The 13,609-nt window shown below is 45.6% G+C and overlaps 1 protein-coding gene across 1 annotated transcript in view; it reads left to right on the forward strand.

Moving 5' to 3' along the window:
* Positions 1–13,008, forward strand: part of LOC113406966 (transcriptional repressor CTCF) — a 54,216-nt gene extending 41,208 nt beyond the window's left edge. Inside the window, exons 10-11 of the mRNA XM_026653889.1 lie at positions 3,552–3,716; positions 11,434–13,008. Of these exons, the coding sequence (XP_026509674.1) occupies positions 3,552–3,716; positions 11,434–11,615 (347 nt within the window). The 3' untranslated portion in view covers positions 11,616–13,008. The remainder of the gene's footprint in view (positions 1–3,551; positions 3,717–11,433) is intronic.
* The last annotated feature ends 601 nt before the right edge of the window (positions 13,009–13,609 follow it).

Consider the following 13,609-nt stretch of genomic DNA (forward strand, 5'->3'; position numbering starts at 1 on the left):
TATTTAGTTTTATTGTATTTATTTGTATTGCTGTACATCTGGAGGCATCAGGGCCTCATGATGCTAGGCACAGTACAGATGAGGAAAAAAAGCCCCAGAGAGGGGAAATAACTTGTCCAAGGTCACGCCGAAGATCAGTGTCCGAGCCAGAAATAGAATGCAGGTCTTCTGAATACCAGACCAATGCCCCAGCCGCTCACTTCTTGTTTGGGAATTAATGTACTTTGTTTCTTTTAGAACGTGGCTAAATCTTTTTACCAGGAGAACACTTTTTGCATTCATAAATTCCTTGATTCTGACCAATTGTGAGCTTACAAACTCTGCAAGCTGGTTCTGGCACCTGGAAAGTTGGGAGCTAGCTGGCAAGCGAACAGATTAGGCTGTGGTGGCATGCACCCTAGCGCAGAGAGGATTGCACCAGCTGGGGAAGTAGGGCATGAGTTGTCATCCCTGTCTTCTTCCAGGACATGACTAATTGAAAAGAGGCTCATCTCTTTCACTCCTACTCTCAAGGTGTCCAGTTGTCCTGCCTGCCTACTTTCTGCTTCCTAAGCTACCCAGGGCCTGTAGCTTCCATCTATTAAATAAATTGGCACCTTTGTGTTTGTGCTGGGTTCCAGGGTTGGACTGTATACAATAATATATACATGCCCAGGCTCCATTCAAAGTCCCAGATGACCCTGGTTTTGCGCAACTGATTGACAAATTTGCCATTGAGTCATTGAACTCCTGTGGGGGGAGGTGAAAATTTTCTGAAGCAGAAGCCCAGCTGCAAGTCGGGGAGAGGTGAGGGAACCACTTACAGCTCTGGACTGTTTTTCCTAATTGTTCAGGTGAACTGAAGAGTAGAGTTGCAAGGGGTTGATGGTAGAGTCCACTGCCACCTGACTCTCTCTCTGTCCTAGTGGGAAGCATTCATGTGTGTTCACATGCACACTGACAACCAGGAGCAGGACTTGATAGGATCGCTGGCAGCCAGCACATACTGGCTGAGAATGAAGATTAGCACTGATGTCTAAAGGGTTAACAGTCAGTTTATATACACTTCCAGGACCCAATGGAATGTTTTATAGTCGATAACTCAAAAACTGTTTGCCTGCACTCTGAATTTTTCCACTTTGAATGGAAAAGTATTGAAGTCCTGGTCCTCAACTGAAGAAAACACAGTTGGTGTTTCTAGACCAAGCATTTGAAAGATGATTTTCCAAAGCAAAGACTCTCCTTGTCAAACCCTCAAGATGGCTTATGTAGTTAATGTCCAAGGGAAAAAGTCATCTTCCTGACAGAACATGCATGAGAAATGTCTGGTGGAAAAGGCTTTTTCAGGAAGTTAGAAAAGTGGGGTCAAAATAGTGCTTACTGTGCAAACCTCAATTGTAAAGTTTCACAGTAACACAAGTCCTTAAAAGATAAGCTATGTCTTAGAGGCAAAGAGAAGAGACTACCACAAGAGAAGTCTTGTGGTAGAAACTATCAGCTGTATAAAGAATTTTATTTTGTCCAGTAGTGCACACTCTCCAGGTTTGGAAGGAGCTGTGTGGGGTAGGCTGGCCAAAAATCTCTGCTAGAAGAGTGGTGGCTGAACCAAGACTTATGTACTGAATACTTTTTAGAGGTTTCACAAGGGGCTGAAAATACTTCCTGACATATGGAATGCAAAGTATCTGGACTTTCCAAGGAGTCAGAATGCACAGAGGTAATACGCTAATGTGAAATGTACAGCACGTGGGCAGGAGTTCCTAGCCCAGTCTGCACAGAGAAGTTACGTCACCCAGAATGAAATTCATGCTGCATGAAGACTATTCTTAAGATCATTTTTTCAGCTGCAGGTTTAAGTGCTATACATGTTTGTGCCACTGGTAATGCATAATTACCATGAGGAAAGCTGTGATGAAATTGGGCAGATAAACAGAGAAAATATCAAATGTGTTTAATTGTTCTAGTGTGTCTCTTCCCCTCCCCAATTACAGATGGTATTAGTCTGGGATCTAATAACCCTGGGGTAAAATACCACAGCGCACACATACTCAATGGGAGGGAAATGTTTGGAGAGTCGGAATGTGGTGAGAACAAACAGCCTAGCAAAACCTGAGTTTGCAATGTGATATGGTGGCAATAAAGCCAGTGCACCTGAGGCTGCGGACGTCCATAGCATAATCAGGATAATGATAGCTTCTCTCGTTACAGTGCTGATAGGATTGTATTTAGAATATTTGTGTGCTCTGTGGTGTTACGTGGCACTGGGTGCCTTGAACACTGGCAGCACACCAACACAGGAAGTACAGCCAAAGCCAGATACAATGGATTGAGGTTTATATTTTCCCTTCCCATTCAAAACGTCACAGAAGGGAGCAAAATCATCATGGTATCTGTGCAGTGGCCCCACCACCCCCTCTCTGTGGAACCAGTGGCAGTGTGGAGCCCAGAAGACTTCTGGGCAGCCTTGTGGAGGAATTCTTCACCCAACAGTAGCCATCGTAGCACAGCCAGGCTAGTATTTGTACTGGTTCAGGGCTGTTCTGTGGACCCTTCTGATTGGGGGAGGGGTGCTTCTACAGACATTAACTTGCCCCAGCTCTTATTGCATTTTTCCCACAATTGGTTTAATGGAAGCTTGCTGCTTAGTGTGGCTTCTCCACTGGCCACACCCCCTTTTCCACACATGCAACGGGCTGTGTATATTCTTCTGTAGAGGGGAGGCACTTGCATAGAGGTTGGTCGCAGCCATTTTGCCCTCCACACAACCTCACTCTCACCACATCTTTTCCTGAAGCTTGTTCCCTTCAACTCTGCACAGCAGGATGGGCTTGAGCATAGGAGTTTCAGGGGTTAAAAGGGTGTTGACCATATTATCTAATGCAAGCATCTGAAGGGAGGAACTTTAGGAGGAGGTAGAATTGTTCAGGATGCTCCAATGGGATAGAAATCAAAACCATTAGATTAATTATTCCAAGAAAAGTTTGGAAAATCATTTCCTAGTAGTGAGATTTGTCAGGCTGGAGTAGTCTCCTAAGAGAAGAGGTGGAGGCTCCATCATGAGTCACTTAAAACCAGACAAAACCCCTGAGAATATACTGTGTTGGATAATCCTTCCTCACCCAGAGATGGCTAGGGAGACTTCCTGTCTCTCTGAGCCCCCTCTATCCTAATGAAGCAGGGTAACAATAGTGAGGGTTCTGGTGCCATCTCTTGGCAACTGAATTGTTCCCAGACGTCCTGCTCCTTTCTTCCCCTTGAGTTCTAAAATGTTTCACAATGATACCGGTAATCACTGGTACTGGATATGGGGCCATGTTTTCTTTTTCCTCTTCTGGGAGATTCAGTTTCCAACCTTCTAAGATGAATAACTCAGTATTGAAAATCCCTCTAATGAATTCCTTGTCGCTAGCAGGTTCACTTGCCTTCGCTGCCTTCATTTGAGTGGAGGTGGGGAGCTGATTCCAGCTCAGAATGATGAAGGGTTGGTTCTTACTCCTTGTAGAAAGCCAGGGTTGATATTTTGTCCCGGCATAAACCAAAGATTTATCCTGTTTTCTTTCTGTTTTTTAAAGAAGAAAATGCTGAACCAGATCTGGATGACAATGAAGATGAGGAGGAGACAGCAGTAGAAATTGAGGCTGAACCGGAAGTGGAGCCAGTGGCTCCCGCACCACCTCCTGCTAAGAAACGAAGAGGAAGGCCGCCAGGCAAAGCCAACCAACCAAAACAACCCCAGCGTAAGTTACTGCCTGACCTTCAGAGTAGCATCCAGTGTGATCAGCTCCTCATGTGGGTCTCTGTGCACCTTCCTAAGGCTTTTCATTCCACTTGAATGAATGGGGTGTTAGGAGTGATAGTGAAGATAATGTAATATTCAGGCCTGTATATTTGGCTGAGATAGAATTTGGGGTCTTTGCCCATTTGACTTTTGGTATTTTTATATTCTTACTAATACAGTAACTCCTCACTTAATGTTGTAGTTATGTTCCTGAAAAATGCAACTTTAAGCAAAACTATGTTAAGCGAATCTAATTTCTCCATAAAAATTAATGTAAATGAGGGGGTTAGGTTCCAGGGGAAAATTTTTCACCAGACAAAAGACTATATTTTACACACACAGACACACACACACACACTCTCTCTCTCTCTCTCTCTCTCTCTCTAAGTTTTAAAAAAACAATTTAATACTGGTACACAGTGATGACAATTGTGAAGCTTGGTTGAGGTGGAGGAGTCAGAGGGTGGGATATTTCCCAGGGAATGCCTTACTGCTAAATGATGAATTAGCAATTGGCTGAGCCCTCAAGGGTTAACTCACACTCTACAAGGCAGCACGAACACAAGGGAGGGGAGACAGCATCGCAGACAGACACACATGCCGTGTGTGAAAGAGAGAGATGTGCATTTCCCCTTTGAGTATGCTGACCCTACTCTTAAGTACACTGCCTTGTTAATTAGATCAGCTTGCTGAGACCGCAGCTGCTGCCAGCAAGCTCCCTCCATCCTGAGCCCTGTCATGTGTTCCCCCTGCTCTATGGAAGATGGGATAAGCGGGGTGCAGGAGCAGGGGGGAGGTGGACACCCTGACATTAGCCCCCCACCCCCGCCCCACACAGCAAGCAGGAGTCTCGGGGAGCAGCTAGAGGGCAGGAGCAGCACATGGCAGCAGGAGTAGGGACAGCTGAACTGCCGGCAATTGATAGGCTGCTGGGCAGCTGCTGCACAGGGAACTTAAGGGAGTGGGGAGTTGATAGGCTGCCGGTTCACCCTGGTTCCAAGCCCCCACCAGCTAGCTGCAACGGGCTGCTCTTCCTGCAAGCAGTGGACAAAGCAGGGACGTTAGAAGGGAGCATTGCACAACTTTAAACGAGTATGTTCCCTAATTGATCAGCAACGAAACAATGTTAACCAGGACGACTTTAAGTGAGGAGTTACTGTTTGTGTGAACAAAGACACTGTGTGTTACATCTGCCCACAACAAGATGGGGTGAAAAGAGATAAGGGAGAGAGCTAAAGTATAGCTGGGTAGAGTGGGAGTTTAATATACGAACTGTGACAGACCCAGACCAGTGGGGTACAGGAGTCTGGTAGAGGGCAAATATATTGGTCACTGGATGAGTAGTTTTCTGTTCCCTGAGTGACCAGAGCAGGGACTGCACTAGAGTAATCAGGAACCTGCTAGAACTAATTAAGACAGGCAGGATAATTAAGACACCTGGAGCCAATTAAGAAACTGCTAGAATCAATTAGGACAGGCTGGCTAATCAGGGCACCTGAGTTTAAAAAGGACCTCACTTCAGTTTGTGGCATGCATGCGAGGAGCTGGGAGTGAGAAGACATATTGCTGGAAGACTGAGGAGTACAAGCATTATCAAACACCAGGAGAAAGGTCCTGTGGTGAGGATAAAGAAGGTGTTGGGAGGAGGCCACGGGGAACTAGCCCAGGGAGTTGTAGCTGTCGCGCAGCTGTACCAGGAGGCCCTCTAGACAGCTGCAGTCCATAGGGCACTGGGCTGGAACCCGGAGTAGAGGGCGGGCCCGGGTTCCCCCCAAACCTCGCAACTCCTGATCAGACACAGGAGGAATTGACCTGGACTGTGGCTTCTACCAGAGGGGAAGGTCTCTGGGCTGTTTCCCGACCCACATGGTGAATCTGTGAGGCGAGCAAATCCGCCAATAAGCGCAGGACCCACCAAGGTAGAGGAGGAACTTTGTCACAGAACGTACACATGAAGGACAGTCCTGCCTCACCTCCTCTCTCAAGATAATTGGCCATTATCTTTGAAAACTCATGGCGATCAGGGGAGGTCCCGGATGATTGAAAAAGGCTATTGTAGTGCCCATCTTTAAAAAAGGGAAGAGGGAGGATCCGGGGAACTACAGGCCAGTCAGCCTCACCTCAGTCCCTGGAAAAATCATGGAGCAGGTCCCCAAGGAATCAATTTTGAAGCACTTAGAGGAGAGGAAAGTGATCAGGAGCAGTCAGCATGGATTCACCAAGGGCAAGTCATGCCTGACTAACCTAATTGCCTTCTATGAGGAGATAACTGGCTCTGTGGATGAGGGGAAAGCAGTGGACATGTTATTCCTTAACTTTAGCAAAGCTTTTGATACGGTCTCCCACACTATTCTTGCCAGCAAGTTAAAGTAGTATAGGCTGGATGAATGGACTATAAGGTGGATAGAAAGCTGGCTAGACCATCGGGCTCAATGGGTGGTGATCTAATGGCTCCGTGTCTAGTTGGCAGCTGGTATCAAGCGGAGTGCCCCAAGGGTCGGTCCTGGGGCCGGTTTTGTTCAATATGTTCATTAATGATCTGGAGGAGGGTGTGGATTACACCCTCAGCAAGTTTGCAGATGACACTAAACCGGGAGGAGTGGTAGATATGCTGCAGGGTAGGGATAGGATACAGAGGGACCTAGACAAATTAGAGGATTGGACCAAAAGAAATCTGATGAAGTTCAACAAGGACAAGTGCAGAGTCCTGCACTTGGGACGAAAGAATCCCATGCACTGCTACAGACTAGGGACCGAGTGGCTAGGCAGCAGTTCTGCAGAAAAGGACCTAGAGGTTACAGTGGACGAGAAGCTGGATATGAGTCTACAGTGTGCCCTTGTTGCCAAGAAGCCTAACGGCATTTTGGGCTGTATAAGTAGGAGCATTACCAGCAGATCAAGGGACGTGATCATTCCCCTCTATTTGGCATTGGTGAAGTCTCATCTGGAGTACTGTGTCCAGTTTTGGACCCCAAACTACAAGAAGGATGTAGAAAAATTGGAAAGAGTCCAGCGGAGGGCAACAAACATGATTAGGGGTCTGGAGCACATGATTTATGAGGAAAGGCTGAGGGAATTGGGATTATTTAGTCTGCAGAAGAGAAGAATGAAGGGGGATTTGATAGCTGCTTTCAACTACCTGAAAGGGGGTTCCAAAGAGGATGGATCTAGACTGTTCTCAGTGGTACCAGATGACAGAACAAGGAGTAATGGTCTCAAGTTGCAGTGGAGGAGGTCTAGGTTGGATATTAGGAAACACTATTTCACTAGGAGGCTGGTGAAGCACTGGAATGGGTTACCTAGGGAGATGGTGGAATCTCCTTTCTTAGAGGTTTTTAAGGGCAGGCTTGACAAAGCCCTGACTGGGATCATTTAGTTGGGGATTAGACCTGCTTTGAGCAGGGGGGTGGGACTAGATGACCTCCTGAGGTCCCTTCCAACCCTGATATTCTATGGGTACGTCTTCACTTACATCCAGGTCCGGATGTAAGCAATCGGTTTTCTGAGTTCGATTTATCGCGTCTGGTTAAGATGCGATAAATCGACCCCGGATCGATCCCGGAAGTGCCCCGGATCGATCCCGGAAGTGCTCGCCGTCGACGCTGGTACTCCAGCTCGGCGAGTGGAGTACGCAGCATCGACGGGGGAGCCTTCCTGCCGCTTCTGGACCGCGGTAACTTTGGACTAAGGTACTTCGAATTCAGCTACGTTATTAACGTAGCTGAATTTGCGTACCTTAGCCCGAAGTGGGGGGGTTAGTGTAGACCAGGCCTTTGATTCTATGATAAGGTCAAGCAACCTGTCGGGAGAGGCGAGGGCGATGGAGGGGAAGGTATAAGAAACACTAAAAGCCGAAGAAATGCCTGTCCCCGACCAAAGCACAACCTCACTCCTTACCCCTCCCATGGGTATGGCCGTACCAAATTCACAGTCCATTTTGGTCAATTTCATGGTCATAGGATTTTAAAAATAATTTTCTATTTAAATTTCATGATTTCAGCTACAGTAACTCCTTGCTTAACATTGTAGTTATGTTCCTGAAAAATGCGACTTTAAGCGAAACGATGTTAAGCGAATCCAATTTCCCCATAAGAATTAATGTAAATGGTTAGTTTCCAGGGAAATTTTTTTCACCAGACAAAAAAAATATATAATATATATATTTACACACAGTATATGTTTTAAACAAACAATTTAATACTGTTCACAGCTACGATGATTGTGAAGCTTGGTTGAGGTGGTGAAGTTAGAGGGTGGAAGAGGGAGAGCTATTTCCCAGGAAATGCCTTGCTGATAAATGATGAACTAGCACTCGGCTGAGCCCTCAAGGGTTAACACATTGTTGTTAATGTAGCCTCTCACACAAGGCAGCACGAACACGAGGAAGGGGAGACAGCATAGCGGACAGAGACACACACACCTTGTGTGTGGGAAAGAGAGAGAGAGAGAAAGATGCACACTGCCCCTTTAAGGAAGCTAACCCACTCTTAAGTGCATTGTCTTTTTAAGTGGATCAGGAAGTTGAGACAGCAGCTGCTGCCCCAAGCTCTCTGTCTCTCTCCGTCCGTGTCCCCTCCCTGCTCTATATGGAGAAGGGGTAAGCGGGGGCGGGGGGACACCCTGACATTACCCCCCCCTTCCCCCTCGCACAGCAAGCAGGAGTCTCTGGGAGCGGCTCCAAGGCAGAGGGCAGGGGCAGCACATGGCAGTGGGGGGAGGGACAGCTGAACTGTCAGCAAATGATAGCCTGCAATTGATAGCCTGCTGGGTGGCTACAGCACAGGGAACTTAGGGGAGCGGGGAACTGACAGGGGCGCTGCCGGTCCACCCTGGTTACAAGCACCCACCAGCTAGCTGCAATGGGCTGCTCTTCCTGCAAGAAGTGGACAAAGCAGGCCGACGTTAGAAGGGAGCATTGCACAACTTTAAACGAGCATGTTCCCTAATTGATCAGCAACGTAACAATGAAACAACATTAATCGGGACGACTTTAAGTGAGGAGTTACTGTATTTAAATCTGAAATTTCCTGGTATTGTAATTGTAGGGGTCCTGTCCCAAAAAGGAGTCGTGGGAACGGGGGGGTCACAATGTTTTTGTAGGGGTGGTTGCAGTACTGCTACCTTTACTTCTGTGTTGCTGTTGGTGACAGTGGTGCCTTCAGAGCTGGGCAGCTGGAGAGCAGTGGCTGCTGGCCGGGAGCCCAGCTCCAAAGGCAGAGCCACTGCCAGCAGCAGTGCAGAAGTAAGGAGAATGGCATGATATGATATGATATTGCCACTCTTACTTTCTGCACTGCTGCCTGCAGAGCTGGGCCCTCAGTCAGCAGCCACCACTCTCTGGCCGCCCAGCTCTGAAGGCAGCAACACAGAAGTAAGGGTTTTACTGGTACGGTATTGCCACCCTTACCTCTGCACTGCTGCTGACAGGGCGCTCCCTTCAGAGCTGGGCGCCCAGCCAACAGCCGCCGCTCTCCAGCTGCCAAGTTCTGAAGACAGTGCAGAAGTAAGGGTGGCAATACTGTAACCCCCTAAAATAACCTAGTGACCCCACTGCAACTGCCTTTTGGGGTCAGGGCCCACAATTTGAGAAATCTGTATAGTATAGGGTAAAAGCCCACAAAAGTCCAGATTTCACAGTCCATGGTGCGTTTTTCATGGCCATGAATTTGGTAGGGCCCTAGCCATGGGATACAAAAGAGGTGGTACTGCAGCCCCCTGACCCAAGACCCTCCAAAATGGAACATGACCATAAATTGGTAAGGGGTAGGACCAAGGGTGTACACTACAGGTATAATTATGCCTGCTAAGAAAGAGGAGGGGGAACAGGGACACTGGGAAGGTTCTGTGGCATACAAAGCTATGGATATGCTTACTTGATTAACCCCAATAAACATTGTATTGCCTGCACTTAGGACTTCTGTCTTCTGCTTTTTGTCTGTGTGACAAGAACCAGGGGAGGGTGAAGGAAAAGCCCTTAACATGGAGCTGAGTACTTTTTAAAATATGCTCTCTCTCTCTGTGTATCATTTTATTGAGGCACCTTAGTGTGGTTGAGATCCTGCCTGCAGGACTCAATGCAAGACTCCTTTTGGTGTAGGCATTTCCTAACAGAGTTATGGAGCTAATCGATCGGAGGCAGTTCTGTGAAAGGAGGGGAGGAGAGTTATCTTTTCTTCGCAGGTTAACATGCTTCCAATCTGTGTAAATTGCTTCCAGGTGCTCTGGCGAATTAACCACTAAAAATTTGTAACAACAATAATAATCAAGTTTACGAAGCAGCCCAGATCATACGCTAAAAACTAGTGTTTACTTTCATTACATTGTTCATTATGGTAGTACAATGAGCATCTCTCGGTGCTAGGTGCTATATGAACATAGGTAGACATGGTCCTTGCCCAAAGGGGTGACGTTGTAAGACTAAAGCCCAGTAGAGGGTTGTACAGAATCCAAGAAAAATATTCATATAAATCACACTTGAAGGGTGAGTCTGTTCCCCTCTTCAAGGAATGGCTGCCACCTACTGTCCTCCTGTGTACTCAAGGCCAAAACTGCTGTACCACAAGGCACTGAATCCTGTCTGTCTAAACATTTACACTGTACTCTGGTCTTGAATTCAACTGCAGCATCACACCAGTTAGCAAATGGAGATGTTTAGTCAGCGAACACCCATATAATCAATACGGTATTGTTCGTTACTCTGCTATGAAGCAATGTATTTTATAAAGAACAGGAGTACTTGTGGCACCTTAGACTAACAAATTTATTTGAGCATAAGCTTTCGTGGGCTACAGCCCACTTCTTCGGATGCATAGAATGGAACATATATTGAGGAGATATATATATATATATATACACACACATACAGAGAGCATGAACAGGTGGGAGTTGTCTTACCAACTCTGAGAGGCCAATTAAGTAAGAGGAAAAAAAACTTTTGAAGTGATAATCAAGATAGCCCAGTACAGACAGGTTGATAAGAAGTGCGAGAATACTTACATGGGGAGATATGTTGCCCCATAACTGTCAGCATACAGCAGATACTTGTGTTGGCAACACAACTGCATGTAGAGGCTGCTGCAGGGAAGCTGTGTAGGGAACTTGTGATACTTGCGGATGAGTGGGAGATAGGTCTCATATTTTTGGCCCCCCCCCATTCTGAGGAGCATGTGCCTCTTGAGGTCAGGCATGAAGAGGCTGGGCTCCTGTGTTCCTGGAAAATTGCCTTTGTGAATTCCCATTTATGGGGTATGGATCACTGAACTTGTGCTGAATGCCCCTTCTCGTGCAGGGCATTGAGCCTCTTACCACTGCTGTAAACAGTTATAGTTCACCCCATTAGTAAACCTCCAGGCCAGTGAGCACTGCTGAAACCCAGGGCTGACCTTGACTCTACTAAAAAATTGGGGTACTAATTCAAATGATATTGCAACAATGAGAAGTGCTTAGCAGTGGATTCTGGCAGCACATAAATGCTGTTAAGATGTTGGAGCCCTGATTATCATTGGTAAACAAGGATTGAATTTGTGAAAAGATGGTTAATATTCTATGTTCAGTTTCAGTAATAAACTGTCTGGCATGGAAAGCAACTATATAAAACACTTTTGAAGAGTATCTATTTTAACATACCCCCTGCCTGTGAAACCTGTGTTCTGATATATCCCTTTTTTCCTTGCTAGCTGCAGCAATCATTCAGGTTGAAGACCAGAACACTGGTGCAATTGAAAACATTATAGTTGAAGTAAAGAAAGAACCTGATGCAGAAACAGTAGGGGAAGAAGAGGAAGCTCAGCCTGCCGTAGTGGAAGCTCCCAATGGAGATCTCACTCCTGAGATGATTCTGAGCATGATGGACCGGTGATGGAGGAAAAGGCCAAGCTTGCTGACTGAACTGGCCTGGGCTGTGTTTAAACGGCTCAAATCTATTTTTTCCTTTTACCTTTTTTCTTGGCTTTGGGAAATGCATCATTTTAGACCATTTTACCAAACATACTGGGAAATAAAACTTCAAAATGATGTTAGAATGTGATTTAACTAGAACTTGCTGTTTTATGTTAGCGTTACAGGATCATGGAGCATTAGAATATATGTTGGAGTCCTTGAGGGTTTCCCCGTGAGATGCTCGATTCATTTTGCTCTGAACTGCATTGTAATGATGGTCCAAGGACAGTGTTTACATGTAACAAGTTTTAATACACAAGTGGAAAAATGGAAGCCCTGACTAGAGTATGTGGTACACCACTCTGGACTTGCCCTTCGAGTTCCCAAAGTCCTCCAGCCTTCTTCTCCCGGTAGTGTTTTTAACTGTAAATGCAGACTGGGGAGGGTTCTAGACTTTTAAAATGCTTTTGGTTTTGCTTTGCCCCACTGACTAGCTCCGGTTCTCCGAGTCGGCCACACACGGTAGTTTTGGCATGCTCCAACTGGTTTCTGTCCTCATTATGCTTTGCTCTGGGCAAAGCATTTCTGCAATGGTCAAGCTTGTAAATAACTTTTTTTTTTTTTACATTTTAATCTTTTTCCATTAAATAAGAGGTATGAAAAAATGCAGATTAAGAAAACCCCAATGTTTTAATGACTTGCAAATTAAGTGACAAGAGAATTGGTAGTGTAAATGTTGGAAAAGTTGTTGATAACCAATCATGTAGAAGAGAGAGGTACCCAGACTATTGTCGCAAAACAACGGAAGCCCAACCATGAAATCTGGTTTCAAAGCACATGGAACTGGCATTTAAAACATGTATAATTAACCTTTTCAGTTATAACTTCACAACTACATTTTCTTTGCTCTACTTTGTAGTTGTTTTGTGTTTATGAATCCTATGTTAAGACAGAAGTGGTGATTTGCAAGTGGATCACTGCAGCCCTGGAAACCTGGGCCAGGAAATTTTACTAGGTCAGTAATGATAAAATTTTGGATCTCTAATAAAAAGACAGCAAAGGAATAATGTGAAATACAAATGATGCCTGTATATGAACTGTCACATGTTAAAATATGTAAGCTTTTTATAGAGCCTCAGTCTTGCTGATTTCAAACAAATTTTTCTTCTATGTATCGCTTTTAAGAGAGCTATCAGTTTAGCTATCAGACTCTAGGTTGATGCATTTTTGTACTTAGCTGTACTGTGTGATATTTTTCATTATTTTAGAAAGCCAACATGAGAAAAAAAACTGTTATAAAATATGTAATGGGGTTTGAAAGCTGGGAAGGAGAATATACTGCTGTACAGCTAATAAATAATAATGGATTAACATGCATGCTCACTGGCTGTTTCCTTTGTACTGTTTAACCTGGAGACAAGTTTCTGAGCTGTCCTGTGACTACCTACGGAGAAATTTCTCCTCCCTCTAGAAGGACACGGAGCAGCCTGGAGTTCTGTCTGCGGCAGTATGCACAAGAAAGAAGACCTTTCTCATCATACGAAATGTGGCTGAGTGGATGTTCAACACAACCCCAGTGCTAGAGAGCCCTGCTGTTTGGAATGCTGACAGTCAACTGCACGTGTTCACATGAGCACAAAGCTCTGGTGGGCTTGGCTCACGTTCTCATCCAGGAATTGCATTTAGGGATTGTTAGTGGGGGGTTAAAGACAATGTTTATACGAAATCTAGTCCATTCCCCAGAATGAATTTGAAAGTACATTTGTGTATAGCACATGCACCAGGCCCCTTGTTGCTTATATATTCCCATCTGCTTAATTCGAAATGTTAACCCTGGCGAGTCCTAGCAAGAAGCAGGTTAAAGAGGTCTGAGTGGCCCTGCAGCAGGCTGGGAGGTAAGAGCAGGCTAGGTGATAAAACAAGGTTGTACAAGATCTGACTTTTCAAAACTCGGTGGAGTTACAAATGTAGTTA

Source organism: Terrapene carolina, unplaced genomic scaffold (assembly GCF_002925995.2).
Source record: "Terrapene carolina triunguis isolate 2854851 unplaced genomic scaffold, T_m_triunguis-2.0 Scaffold168, whole genome shotgun sequence".
Classification (NCBI taxonomy): Eukaryota; Metazoa; Chordata; order Testudines; family Emydidae; genus Terrapene; species Terrapene triunguis.